Here is a 15,778-nt window from a genome sequence, read left to right as displayed (position 1 = left end):
GATCTCCAGGGTAGTGACAGGGTGAGGAGGGGACTAGAGTTGAAACCGGATCTCACCTTAGGGCTCATCTACATGAGAATTTTTGTTCCATTATAGAAGTATAATTTTACCATTATAGTTAAATCATTATAGTTATATTGGTATAAAATCTCTGTGTGGACAATCTTATTCCAAAATAAATGTGGCTTTAGCTTAAAGCACCTCCAGAAAGTGACAAAATTAACCAGAAAAAATCCCTTTCATACCAAACTAAGAATGTCCAGGTGGGAGTTATACCTGTAAAATTACAGCAGTTAAAATTCACAATTTACATTATACCAATATAAGTTTCTCATGCAGGCAAGCTGTAAGGGTTGCCTAAAAGGCCTACTCACTTTTCCCCATGCTCAGAACCTACTGCCTACCTAGAAGTCTACCATACTGGTTCAGACCAATGATCCATCTAACACAGTATTCAAAAGAGGTGCCAGAAATCCTGCAGGCATATAACTAACCTTTTGAATCCTACTTTTCCTCAATGACATGCTGTGGCAATGAATTCCACAGGCTAACTGTGCGTAGAAAAAGAATTCTTATTATCAGTCTTCTATTTGGCCCTTTTTCAATTTCACTGAATGCTTCCATGTTCTTTTATTATACAAAAGTGTGAACAGAAGTAACTAATTTATTTTTACTATATGATGCTCAGAGTGAAAGAACACACAGTTCAACATACTTTTGTTTGTAGTCATGCCTTTTTCACCCTTCAATTTTCGAAGAAATTATCCCTTGTGGAGTTGTTTACTTCAGAGACACAAGGTGCAATCATATGCATGTAAGCAAGGATCAGCACAATATCTAAAATCATAGTTGATGATGTGATACAGTTGTCTCACCTACAGGCAGCAGCAAATAGTTTCAACATATCCTTTCTGAATTAGTTTAATAAAGAGACACAAACAACTGCAGCTACAAGATATTTAACTACAAGGGTTGCTCTTTCTACCGAATAGCCGTAGCATAAAGAAAAAAAAAAAAAGATTTTCCCAAACATCTTCAAACCAGTCTATCAGCATGCAAGCCCCAGTGTACCATTTTAGCAAGACTATTAGTTATACAGCAATTGTAAAACAAATTGACAAGTATTGCTTCCCAAATAAATATTGCAATTATCTAAAGCAGGGGTAGGCAACCTACGGCACGGGTGCTGAAGGCGGCACCCGAGCTGATTTTCAGTGGCACTCACGCTGCCTGGGTCCTGGCCACCAGTCTGGGGGGCTCTGCATTTTAACTTAATTTTAAATGACGCTTCTTAAACATTTTAGAAGCCTTATTTACTTTAAAAACAACAGTAGTTTAGTTATATATTATAGACTTATAGAAAGAGACCTTCTAAAAATGTTAACATGTATTACCTGCACACAAAACCTTAAATTAGAGAGAATAAATGAAGATTCGGCACACAGCTTCTGAAAGGTGGCCGATTCTTGATCTAAAGTCAAACATTAATATTTAATTTCTATTCTGGTAGTGCCTTCAATCCACAGACACACAAAGACAAAGCCCAGGGTCCAGAAAAGACTTGTGTTACTTGGCAGAAAACCCACGTACAACTTTTCCACTCCCATTTTTAAGAGAATTTATCATGAACTTGTTCATGTGGAAGCTTGGTTTCTCACCTGTCTGTTCCGTTCGTCCATTATTCTTGTGATTTGTATTTTCTTCCTCCCCATTTTCACTCTCTTTCTTTTCCCTTTTTACAATCCAAAACCACACTAATCCAAGAATTCTCACTCTTCAATATACTAACACATGGTACACAGTTCTTTTCCACTGTTTTGGCTTCCACCCAATGAAAAGGTTGCTGCTTCTTGTTACAAAAACCTAAAATAAAAAGAAATACTGAAATAAATTTTGTGCCTTCAATATTTTCAAAGTTACAATTTCACATCAAAAATTGTGTTTGCACATTCAAAGCAATTCTTGTAAAGATGAACCAACTCATCTCTCTCTAATCAGACATCCTGTCCATTACTATCATACCAAGCAAAAGCAAGCAATGACTGTAAATTAAGCATTTGAGCTGTTTCACAGAACCTATGACCAAGAGTCAAGTGATCAGTGATTTTGGATCCTCCACTGGGACATGTTTAAAAAAGGACTGATTTTCAGAGGGTGCTCAACACTCTGTGAAAAAAATAAGTCTCTTTCAAGATGTCTACAGTTGAGCAGTTAAAACCTGGGGCACCCAAAAAATTATCTTCCGAGAATCATCATCTAGGGTTTTGGGAAATTTAACCTATTTTTTTTAAAAGGTAACTTATTAAAATATTTGGCCACAGACACATGACAACCCTTTAAGTTATGTTCTTTGTAAAGTTTATATAAAGCATAGTGCAGAGATCGGCAATCTCTGGCACATAGCCCACCAGGATAAGCACCCTGGGTGGCCGGGCCAGTTTGTTTACCTGTCAGGCCCGCAGGTTCGGCCGACGAGAACTCCCACTGGCTGCAGTTCACCGCTCCAGGCCAATGGGGCCTGCGGGAAGCGGTGCGGGCTGAGGCATGTGCTGGCTGCCGCTTCCCGCAGCCCCCATTGGCCTAGAACGGCAAACCACGGCCAACGCAAGCCGCAAATCGGTCGAACTCGTGGACCTGGCAGGCCCGCCTGGGTTCTTACTCTGGCAGACTGCGTGCCAAAGGTTGCCGATCCCTGGCATGGTGTCTTGCCTAAGGTTGTTTGGTGTTATTTCACCTTTTGAACAAGCAGTCAATCTGAGAAAATAAATTTTCCATCATTATTCAAGCTCTGACTGTTGGAAACAAAATTTAAAGGTTACCTTTTTAGCCTCAATAAATTTCAAAATTCAAATCATGTCTCTTGCAACATTATTATTTAGAGTTCCTCAGCATACATAAACACAGGCCCTGCATTTCAAAGAATTTATATTTGAGCCACAGCTAATATAATTTATAGAATCAAAATACATAGGCAAGAAATATCATATTAAACTTGCTGGTAAGGTGGTCAGCTAGGGAAGGATTAATAGGTACTCTGTTGCAGAAATAATTTTGCCAAAATATGCTAATAAACATAGGGAAAGATTAAAACAATTAGGTAAGAATTGGAGTAATAGATTAAAAATATTCAGATACTACAAGGATGAATATACCTAAAGAAAAAAATTAAAAAGATAAAATGCAGTAATAACAATATAAAATGAAAAAAAAGGCTTAAAAATAAAAATTGAAATAGAAAGACTAAGATTGATATTAAACTAGTAAAGACAAATAGCTAAGGACTAAAGCCACTTATTTTTATTTAGATTGTTAATTCTTCGGGACAGGGGCTATTGTATGCTTTTGAAATTTGAGTGCCATATAAAAATAAATCATATTTTTGGTATCTTCATCCACCACTACAATTCAATTTCCCCAAAGGATTATTTCACAAGTATGGAGATGCTGATGAATAGGTGAGAAAATCTCAAGGTTATGTTCACTACAGTAACTTGCAACTTTTCACACATCTACTACCAAGCCAATTACCAGCAACAAATCCTCATGTTTAAAAAGATTTGCAGTGGATGCACACAAACTGAAAGGGCGACGAAGTCAGATGCTTAAATAAATATTTTACTATCACACATGAACAAATGATTTATTTTTAAGGACCAAAGCATTACAAACAGACAATTACCTAAGTCTTGGGAAACCATGCATTAATACTGCCAACTTTTGACAATGCTTCTCCCCAGATCCTCCCATTATCAACTAAACTGTAGGATAATATAAGACAAAGTAACAGGAGACCAGTGAAAAACAGATTTAACTTCTCCAATATTAATTGTGTACTACAATGTATTACCCAACTTGTTGCTTGCAGTGTCTTTGTAACCATGTTGGCCCTAGGATATCAGAGACACAAGATGGAGGAGGTAATATCTTTTATTGGACCAACTTCTGTTGGTGAAAGAGACAAGCTTTCAAGCTACACAGATCTAAAGAAGAGCCCTGCGTCTCTTTCACCAGCAGAAAGTCATCCAATAAAAGATATTATCTCATCCACCTTGTCTCTCCAATACCCAGCTTGTGTAATTCAGAACAAAAAACTTGAACTTGGATACAACTCATATTCTGAAGACCTATTAGTTGATACAAATGACAAAGAACGGGGTCAAAATAGTCGTAGTATTGGGTTTGTAACCGTCTCCAACCTTCCAATCCTAAATACCTTTTGAAATTGACCCCTACATATATTTTAAGAGGACTGTCACAAATACCTTATTCTTTTAGCCATGTGTAGAAAATGGTGCAACCATGCCACAAACCATCTCACAGTTAATAAGTAGTGACAGAAAGAGGTGATTAGTCACAGACTGCACTTCACTATGTATTCACCCTGTGCAGAGTATAGAATCATGACATTCTGATGCTGACAGCTTAAAAAGGGGATGGAAGAATATCACAAGAAAACAAGATGTCATTTTATATTTATTTGACATCAATGACGTCTTTCTTGTTAGAGTATCACTGAATGCTCAAAAGACATGGAAGACAATTTATAATTAGCACAAAGAGGCACAAAGACTATGTTAGGCCCATTGCTTAAGAGGATAAAACAGAATCACCCTGTACGCTATGGGTTAATTATATGTCAAATAATCAAACTGCGGAATATCTATAAATTTGCATCACCACATATTCTGTACTGCACTTTAAGAGAACAGTATTTTCTTCAAAAGAAACTGCTGCTGAAGACAACTCACTAAAATCACAGTTGTGACCATAAAGTCACTTTGGTATATTCCTGTATCGTGAAAAGCTTCTCCCTCCCGTGCTATGAACAAAAATTTGGGCCAAGTAATAATACTGAAGTTAAGTTAGCAGACACATATCCATAGCGTGGGAATTAAGGGTGCAGAAGGTGCTACAGCACCCCAAGGTTTTATGCAGGGTCTCGGCAGCCAGCCCCAGGCCTGGTCTACACTACGCATTTAAACCGATTTTAGCAGCGTTAAACCGATTTAACACTGTACCCGTCCACACTACGAGGCCCTTTATATCGATATAAAGGGCTCTTAAAATCCGTTTCTGTACTCCTCCCCAACGAGAGGAGTAGCACTAAAATCAGTATTACTATATCAGATTAGGGTTAGTGTGGCCGCAAATCAACGGTATTGGCCTCCGGGCGGTATCCCACAGTGCTGTCCAGAGCGGTCACAGTGGTGCAATCTGAACTCGGATGCAGTGGCCAGGTAAACAGGAAAAGCCCCGCGAAATTTTGATTTTCATTTCCTCTTTGCCCAGCGTGGAGCTCTGATCAGCACGGGTGGCGATGCAGTCCCAAATCCAAAAATAGCTCCAGCATGGACCATATGGGAGATACTGGATCTGATTGCTGTATGGGGAAACAAATCTGTTCTATCAGAGCTTCGTTACAGAAGACGAAATGCCAAAGCGTTTGGAAAAAAAAATCTACAGGCTACACAGTGCTGCGTGACAAGCGTAACGGGAAGCCAGAGACTCAAATGGATGCTCATGGAGGGAGGGAGGGGGTACTGAGGACTCTAGCTATCCCACAGTCCCCAGCTGTCTCCGAAAAGTATTTGTATTCTTGGCTGAGCTCCCAATGCCTATAGGTTCAAACACATTGTCCGGCGTGGTTCAGGGAAAAGATCGTCAATTTACTCCCCCCTCCCCCCCCCCCCGACGTGAAAGAAAAGGGAAAGAAATCGTTTCTTGACTTCTTTCAATGTCACCCTATGTCTACTGAATGCTGCTGGTAGACATGATGCTGCAGCAGTGAAGAGCAGTATCCGCTCCTCTCCCCTTCCTGGTGGCAGACGGTACATGTTTGATAACTGCTGAATACCCCTGGCTGGCCTCAGGGGCGCCTGGGTAAAAATAGGAATGATTCCTGGTCATTCCCAGTAGATGGTACAGAACGGCTGGTAACCGTCTTCATCATAGCCACTGGGGGCTGAGCTCCATCAGCCCCCTCCCTTTCCTGTGTAAAGAAAAGATTCTGTCCTGCCTGGACTAACATAGCAACGGCATGCTGGGCTCCTCTCCCCCGCACCACTTAATGTCCTGCCTGGACTGTCTTGGCACGGGGAGGCTGCCTCCCCCTCACTGTATCTCACTAACAAGTCACTGTTTCTTATTCCTGCATTCTTTATAACTTCATGACACAAATGGGGGGGACAGTGCCACGGTAGCCCAGGAAGGTTGCGGGAGGAGGGAAGCAACGGGTGGGGTTGTTGCAGGGGCAACCCCCGTGAATGGCATGTAGCTCATCATTTCTGCGGGATCTGACACAGAGCAGCTGTGCTCTCTGATAACTGCTTCTCTACTACACTTGCCCCAAATTCTAGGCAGGACCGACTCTATTTTTAGAAACCATAAAGGAGGGATTGACTCGGGGAGTCACGCCCAGTTTTGCTTTTGCGCCCTCGGCCAATCTCAGCCAGGGGCACCCATGATAGCAGCAGACAGCACAGAAGGACAGATAACTGTCATCTCATTGCCAAATTACACTGGCAGCGGATGGTACAGAACGACTGGTAACCATCTCTGCTATCATGCAAAAGCAAATTAATGCTGCTGTGTAGCGCTGCAGTACCGCCTCTGTCAGCAGCATCCAGTACACATATGGTGACAGTAAAAAAAAAGAGCTGAAAGGGCTCCATGGTTGCCGTGCTATGGTGTCTGCCAGGGCAATCGAGGGAAAAAGGGCGCGAAATGATTGTCTGCCGTTGCTTTCATGGAGAAAGGAATGACTGACCACATTTACCCAGAACCACCTGCGACAATGATTTTTGCCCCATCAGCCACTGGGCTCTCAATCCAGAATTCTAAGGGGCGGGGGAGATTGCGGGAACTATGGGATAGCTACGGAATAGCTACCCACAGTACAAAGCTCCGGAAATCGACGCTAGCCTCGGACCATGGACGCACACCGCCGAATTAATGTGCTTAGTGTGGCCGCATGCACTCGACTTTATACTATCTGTTTTATAAAACCGGTTTATGTAAAATCGGAATTATCCCGTAGTGTAGACGTATCCTCAGCCTCAGCCCCCCTACCCCTCTCCTAGCCCCCTCCCTCCATTCCAGAGACACGGCCCTACTCCTGGCCCCAGCTGGGGCAGGGGACAAACAGAGTAAGAGGGCTGGCTTTCAGCACCCCCACTATTAAAAGTGTTCCAGCACCACTGCACATATACATGATCAGAGAGCACATTATATTTCAAACAGAGTAAAAATGAAATTAACATTAAAACCCCAGTAATTTCAAAGTTAAGGTTGCATTTCCACAAGTCACAGAACCACACCCTAGCAACTACTACTACCTCACCTCTGTAGAAAGGCAACAGAAATGAAATCTCACACTGACATGAATATCAAGCATTCCATAAAATAAAACGGTCAGTGTAAGCGAAGAAGAAAAACTGCAGTATTTTCTGCTTCAACCAGAGAATACTATGTTTGCAACTCTAATGGGACAAAATTAAGATTAGAATAGTTTTTGAGTATGATCTCACATGAAACTGATCTTAATTCTGAGTCTCCTAGCTTTCTACTTGTCTTGTTTTAATTTAACATTTTTAAAAACAATGTACACTAAAAACACCGATATCTTAAAACACTGCTATCTTCATTTGACGACCAACACAACTGGTAGTTAAGCAGTCTTAAAATATAGTGTGCCGTAGGCAAAAAAGAAAAAAAATTCTATCAATCACATGTTCTCACTAACTTAGATTCATGTAAACTACTAAATTTGCAATTGTTTTCTAAATGCTGGAGGAATGTATCACTCTAACACTAACTAATGAAATCTGTGCTATTAAGAAAAATGATTTTAATGATTCAGCAAAACCAAACTACACTGGTGCCCATACTGCTGCCCATTTAAACAAAGCTGTAAAGACCGAGGTCAAAATTAGACAAGTTTAACCAAATTCTTATTTTAAAATTATTGTCCTTGTTTTTCTTCTTTTCTGTTTTCTCTGAACTTGTACTTTACCATCATGATTCCAGATTATACTTGTCAATGAACAACTCCAATATCCCAGTTTACTATAATATACCACAATACACACAAAGAACAAATAAGACAACTTCAGATGATTTGCACAGCTCAAGGCTCATAAAAACAGTCATTTATGTGAAAATGATCTTATGGAGAAAAGTGTTTTAAGAATCTCAAAAATGAACTAATTTTGTAGTTTAAAAAGTACACTTACACACTACAAAATATTAAATATTCTTAAAGCAAAAAGGTAGAAGAGGCAAAATATAAGATGCATTTTTGTTTTAGAAAGTTAAGAGAAAGTAAAGAAAATTATGTAGTGAATCTTCTCTACTATTCAAGCATGGAGAAGGGAAGCCAAAACTTCTGAGTTTTATACCAAGTTCCTCAAAGCAGTTCCTATGTGACTCTTAAGCAAATGACTGCCTTTCTGCACCTCAGTAAAACAGGAAGCTACCTCACAACTATGTAGAGGCTTAATATTTATTTTAAAAAAATGCTGAAATTTTTCAGTGAAAGGTAATATAAAAGTTATCAGTTTGTACACAAAGTTAATAGAGCGTTTAATAAAGTAATGCACAGTGATAATGGTCAGCACTTTAGTAAAGCCTGAAGCTATAAAATACTCAATATTGCAACCCTGTGGCACAATGTATGTCTACACTATGAAGACTACACAAGCATAGCCCTGTAGTAAAGACTCAGCCTACACCAACCAGAAGAAATTTTTCTGTCAGTATAGGAACATCATCTTCCTGAATGAAGCTATGTCAATGGAAGCCCTCTTCTATCGACATACTTACATCTACATTGGTTTTTTTCCCCCAGCATATCTATATTTGTCATAAACAGATAGTTAAGGGTTAATGTCTCTTTTACCTGTAAAGGGTTAAGAAGCTCAGTAAACCTGGCTGACACCTGACCAGAGGACCAATGGGGGGGACAAGATACTTTCAAATCTTGGTGGAGGGATGTCTTTGTTTGTTTTGTTCGTTGTTCGCTCTTGGGACAAAGAGGGACCAGAGGTACAACCTGACTCTCCAAATCTTTCTGAATCAGTCTTTCATGTTTCAAAATTGTAAGTATAGCCAGGCCAGGTGGATTAGTCTTATGTTTGTTTTCTTTCAACTTGTGAGTGCTTTTCCTTTTGCTGGAAGGATTTTTACCTCTGTTTGCTGTAACTTTGAATCTAAGGCTGGGGCGGGGGAGGTCCCTCTAGTCTATATGAATCTGAATACCCTGTAAAGCATTTTCCATCCTGATTTTACAGAGATAAGTTTTACTTTTTCTTTCTTTAATTAAAAGCTTTCTTTTTTAAGAACCTGATTGATTTTTTCCTTGTTTTAAAACCCAAGGGATTGAGTCTGAACTCACCAGGGATTGGTGGGGGGAAAGGAGGGAAAGGTTAATTTCTCCTTGTTTTAAGACCCAAGGGGTTTGGATTTGTGTTCCCCAGGAAAGGTTTTGGGGGGACAGGGAGTGTGCCAGACACTGGAATTTCTGGCTGGTGGCAGCATTATCAGATCTAAGCTAGGCATTAAGCTTAGAAGGGTCCATGCAGGTCCCCAACATTTACACTCTAAAGTTCAAATTGGGGGAAAAAACCTTGACAATATTGGTCAGGGGTGTGGAGTTTACTTCAAACCCTTGATTGATGTAGTTATGGCAATATAACCTTTCAGTTTAGATCATCCACAGTCTCCCTCAAAAGACTTCCTTTCTGTGCTAAGACTGTAATTCAAAAATTTTAAGTGTCAGGTCAAAAAGTGATTTGAACAGGGTGTAACTAAAAAAAAAAAATTAAGATTTTGCTCATGTAGGAAAAAAAATTCACTTTTGGACTGAGACCACATATGAAACATTTGAATCTGAAAGGATTTTTTTTTTTAAACAGACACATTTATATATATTACTTTGTCACATAGTTCCAAAAATGGGGGGAAAATGGGGTAATTTGTTATTTAATTTACTAGCAAACTCACCATTGATAGTGACAGGATTCACTTTCTGAACTGATGTGTTACACGATTATTAAATGTAATTACCTAACATGTTAAAAAATGTGATATGTTCCTATGTAAGTACTCCTGTAAGGACCAAATCAGCACTATATTAACTTATTTTCACCTTAAAGCAATTATGGAGGAGAAAATGAAAATGGTCAAGAGTTAAGACATTTTAGTTTTTAAAAAATCATTTTAGCAGTATTTTATAAATTCAGGTAATTGTTATTAGTTACAAATATTTTCAGTGTTTTCTATATTATATAAAAACAATAATTCTCCTTATAGCAATGTGCAATTAGGGAAATACACTACATAGGAAAATCTCTTTAGGGTACCGTTAGAAAAAAATAATGGAATGAATGTTTTTCTACTAGCGTACACAAGACAACTATACTCAGAGGACTAGGCCTAGTGCCCAGCCATCTAAAGTCAATTGGATCCTTGCTAGAGTGGAACTCTGGAGTGCTCACAAAGTCCCATATTTCAGATTTTTCAATGCAGGCTGAAATTTGGCTATACTTTCCCCATTGCTTTATAGAAGATCTTTCAAGTAAACCTGAGCTAGTGAAGGAGATTTGTTTTAGCAGATGCTAACTAGAGCCTTGTGTGGGATTATTTTTTAACCCCGCTCCCGCTATTATGGCAGTGGGTCCTGCAGGACCTGCGGGATCCCAGTCCTGCCGTAGAGCTCTATGCTAGTCCTGTGCAGGGCTCTACTGTGAGCAAATAAAATACAAAGTTATACTGCAACCTAGTCAGGCAGTTTCTGCTATTCCAAGAATAAAGAGGGCCAATACTGGAGAAATCCATACAGAGCATTTAAATAAAGTGTATTTTTATATAGCATGTCTTTTCCATTACTAGAATTTATCTTTAAATGTTTTATGCTTCATTTTGGCCCTACTTATGGCAATAAATTCAGCTTTTGATGACATTTAAACAAGTCTCAACAGGTTTTATGTGAAGTTGTATTCTCTCTAGCTTATAATTTAGAGTCCATCTCAGAAAACCTGCTTAGGAAATGAATGGAGTCAGTAAATTGAGAAAGGAGACCAAGGAAAAAATGAACCAATTACAGATGTTGGGCCAGATTCTAATCTTAGATTGAGATAAACCCTCAGTCCCATTGCTGTCATCAATTCTGCCAAAACACTTGCACCATGTGATAAGAAAAGAGCTACAAGAATGAGAGGTTTCAGAGTAGCAGCCGAGTTAGTCTGTATCTGCAAAAATAACAGGAATACTTGTGGAACCTTAGAGACTAACAAATTTATTTGAGCATAAGCTTTCGTGGGCTATAGCCCACTTCATCAGATGCATAGAATGGAACATATTGTAAGAAATATATACATACAGAGAACATGAAAAGGTGGATTCCAGTTCAGGTGACATGATCACATGTCACTGTAAGACTTCTCTACCCACTTGCCAGCACACACGTATACAGGAAGACTTACAGGTAAAACAGAGCCATCTGCAGCCAATTCAAGAATGATAAAAAGTCTGAAAAAAAGTGTCTTACACTGAAAGACTACAGAAGCTCATTCTATTTAATTTATTCCAGAAATGGTTAAGAGTTGGCTTTATCATAGTCTACATGGGGGAAGAGATTTCCAGAGTAGACAGCTCTTTAATCCAGCAGAAAAAGGAATACTGAAATCCAATGGCTGGAAGCTGAAGCCAGACAAATTCAGACAAGAATTAAGGTGCAAATATTCAGGATGCCGTGGATTTGCCATTGTTTGCATCTAAGTCAAGACTGGATACCTTTAAAAAACGATAGATAGATGGATAGATAGATACAGAAGTTGTGGGCTTCATGCACAAATTACTGGGAAGGTTCTTGAATCTGTGTAATGCAGGATGTCAGACTAAATAACTAGAATAACCCCTTCTGGCTTTAAAAATCTATGAACACCTATGTGGCCTTCTGGCACAAAGACTCTTACGAAACCCTAAACTTTTCTACTTGTTCTGTGTTTGTTTTTTGGCTCATAACTATTTTGCACAAATAAAGTTTCAATTTAAAAAGTTTATACTTGGGTTAAATGTGAGTCAGCCACGAGAGATGATCACTACCACCTGAGATGATCACTGTCCTGAAAAAGTACAGTTCTTCCGACCAGAAGGACCAGCACCTAAAGAAAAAATTAGTTTCCTTTAAAGGGATCAAGCAAAGCAGCCTGTTAATTAATATTCAGAACTGAATAAACTTAGAAACAATGGGCACGTAACAGACATGGGGTTAAAATTTGGGCAAGACACATGCATATATACTTAAGGTTTTGGCAAAAACGTGTCATTTTGCTGAGGAAGCAAAATGATCAAACAAAACAGAAGTCGAAACCTTGCAACCCATGTTGAAGGATTCTGTTTTCTGTGGTCACAGCTAATGCACGCAGAGCAGATTAAGCTATAGTACAACAAGTGTTCCCCCAAACAATTTTTTATCCCCGTAATTGTTTATCTGCACCCATGATTAACACATCTGGGCACATTACAGAAACTTTAGAAGTGAACAACCTGCCAACAATTGGAAAAAAATAAAAATCAAACCCATCCAGACCCCAAGACCGCAACCTAGTGACAGGATAGGCTCTGGAACCAAATTGAGGTGGAAAACAAAGTGAATAAATGCCTTTTGCAACAGGACTTAAAACCCCTATCAGATTCACGCTATTGTTGAACTGTAGGGGGCAAGTTCTACAACACAGAGCCTTGTACTCATGAGCAATACCAGAAATTTGATAGCAAAGCTTGAAAATTCCTAAAGGTGAGCTGGAAACTCCCTATCCAGAATGGGGATGGAAGAGGGTGGAATGGAATACTTATTTATTGCTTATATCGTTTAGAAATCATTTAAAAACCTTTATGCTTTATAAAACTCTTGTAGTTACAAAAACAAGTTCTGAATGTGCCCCAAGGCAGTGCTATTGTCTGAAGTCTACAGTCAGCTTCAATATCTCTATAGAGATTATTTGTTGCTTAAGACCTAAATTCTGGACCCAGGCATAACCCAGCTAACTGGACTCCACACTAGATGTTCCTCAGAGTCCGAGATCAAGAAATCCTTCCTTTAGACCATTGCAGATCAGCAGAGACACTCTATGGGTACTACTTATGCTGCACAGGTCAAGTCACCTCCAGATCATTTGCTCTACCACTATGCGGTGAAGAACGTCCCAAGATCGGCATGCCCCGTCACCAAATCCCTTCCATATATCAGAGCAGGGAACCATCACAAAGTGAGCTGTACAGATGATGTGAGCTGCTTGCATAATCTGCCCCAATTGTGCTCCACTTCATCCACCAAAAAGACACATTCTTCTATCCTGTCCCCCTTCATCTTTTGGGTAAAAACTTGCATGTAGAAAGGGACCAGCACTCCATATCTGACTATACTGTATATCAGGTCAAAAAGGCAATGTACACTAAAATTACAATACCTGTTTTGCGCCAAATTCTCTAATGATATAATCAGAATAGCACCACAGACATATATGGAACTGAGTCAGATGCCACAAGCTGAGGATCTTTAATCACACATAAAATGGGACATTCAAAATTAAAAGCTTACACAGCAACTAACTCTGCCCCCTTCCATATAGGATTTATATATCTATCTATCTAGATAGCCCAATGTACAACACTATATTTAGCTGGATATATGTGCATTTCGCATTAGAAAGGATGTAGACCTTCCTTACAATTTTTTGCCAGATAGCAATTCGCTTCCAAGGGTTATGTGATTAAGGAACAAAAACTCTTGCAATGAATATGCACAAGGAGCAAAATTAAAGTTTCTATAAAAACTTTAACAATGCATTTCCCCAGTTTCTGATTAAGTTCTCAGCCTGAATATTGCACTGACAATTTGTTTTCATATAACATTTCGGGGGGGGGGGGAGGAGAAGAGGGAGATAGCAAAGATGACAGAGGAATGAAGGAAGAAAGATGGAAAACAGGATTTAGTTGCAGGCTGGCATGAAAAGTTCACAAGGAGCAAGCAAATCCTGTATGCATGTTTTAGATTTGTGTTTGCTGGTATCATTTCAGATGCTGGTATGCAATACCTCAGTAGTCAGAAAACTGTATAATCAAAAGGATAACATTATTCTCTCTCCCCCTTTGCATGGTTAATACATAAATAGAGCAAAAGACTAAATTGTAACTGTACTGCAAATTCTAAGCAAAGTTCATCCAGGTTTTTAAGTTGCTGTATTTAACAAAAGTAAAATACACATGGCTATCTCGTTAGAACATTACCCCGAGAGGATCCAGTTGTGTTTAGCATAGCCAAGAGGTGTCTCTCAAGAAGGCTGTTACACTATAATGAATTAATGAAACTGGGAGCCAAAGTGCCATCTGTAGCCTATTAATGTTGCAAGAGAGCCTTCTACAGATGAATTTCAAACACTGAAAATCTACAGTGAATAATTTTTGTGCCAGCACTGTTACAGTTGCTCGACACCTCAGTAAAAAATGTAATGATAGGGGTCGGAAGCCTCATAGGTTAAAAAACTAGGTGATTTTTATTTACAGAAAGTGGATGAGTGAAAGATGTAGATAGGTAAAGTCGACACTGTAAATACTGGTGCAGAATTACTATGTCTTTGCAGTATATTTGTACAGGAAAAACAAAACTGAACAATAGCAAAAAGGAGCTGCACAAAAAAAAAAACACACAGTGGACTACACTACACTTAAAAAGGTACATAAAACCACAAATTTAACAAGTTACAAATGAGCATAATTAAAAGAACAAACAATATTCTTGGCATAAGGATTAAAGCTTGTGGAAAAGATCAAGTCTCTCTTAAAAAGTTGTTGTTTTCAGTTTTATTGATTGTGCTTCAGCTCTACTGTAGTATGTACCATATAACCAATTCTCCAATTACTGCAAGCACACAATGTTTCAGTCATTCCAAATTGAATGAAGTGTGTAACTGGCAAATTGTAGTAAGGTGGGCACAAAAACTATGGAGATATGAGCTCTAGCCATAGATATATACATCAAAGGTATTTGAGTATGGGTAACTATCTGCATCTGCTGATTTTGTTCAAGTTACAAGAAAACTGTAGTGGTGAAAATAGAAGAAACATGGACAGAATCTTTAAGGAAAATTTGCAGCTTAAAACAAAAAGCACAGGAAATTATATTAGCATACCACCTCAGTAAGCTAACGTTTTCTGGTATACAGGTGCAGGACTTCCTAAGAACAAGTGGAGATGTGACATTTTTGTCAAGTGACTTCATGCCAGCAGTTACCGGAAGTTCAAATATCAAGAGTAAAACCATCCATTCGGTATCGTCTAAATTGTACATACTGTTGAGATTGTGTATTGCAGTTTACCAAGTTTAATACCCTCTGATGAACTGATGCTCTTGTAATCATAAACGTTTAGAATGGATTTCAAGGGCTACAGATTTTGGGGGCAAGAAAAACACTCCTTAAAAACAACCACCAACCACAGTAATCCAAACAGCTTACTTGAAAATGTATTCAGAGCCCGGTTAAATGATACAAGACAGTCACACTATTTAGATGTGAATTCAATAAGCCAACAGACAAAACAACAACGTTGAAACAGTCTTCATGCCACAGTGAGACATTTAGCAAACCATGAAGATGCCTACAGGTTCCTAACAAAAGATTAGTGGTAAGATTTTTCTTCTGTGGCTACCTTAACCACTGTACCAAACTCAATTTCTTCTTTTAAAATCTAGATGCTCATGCTGGAGCTCAAACCTCAA

General features: G+C 38.9%; 1 protein-coding gene across 6 annotated transcripts in view; it reads right to left on the bottom strand.

The window, feature by feature from the left end:
• MEF2A (myocyte enhancer factor 2A) overlaps window positions 1–15,778 on the bottom strand; it is a 141,751-nt gene that overhangs the window by 111,276 nt on the left and 14,697 nt on the right. For all 6 annotated transcript variants that reach the window (XM_050967146.1, XM_050967150.1, XM_050967147.1 and 3 more), the window contains one exon: window positions 1,659–1,863. In XM_050967146.1, coding sequence (XP_050823103.1) covers window positions 1,659–1,712 — 54 coding nt within the window. In that variant the 5' untranslated portion in view covers window positions 1,713–1,863. The remainder of the gene's footprint in view (window positions 1–1,658; window positions 1,864–15,778) is intronic.

The sequence above is a fragment of the Gopherus flavomarginatus genome, chromosome 9 (assembly GCF_025201925.1).
Source record: "Gopherus flavomarginatus isolate rGopFla2 chromosome 9, rGopFla2.mat.asm, whole genome shotgun sequence".
Taxonomy (NCBI): domain Eukaryota; kingdom Metazoa; phylum Chordata; order Testudines; family Testudinidae; genus Gopherus; species Gopherus flavomarginatus.
Note: the sequence above shows the minus strand (reverse complement) of the source record. Positions and strands in the feature narration are given on the sequence as shown.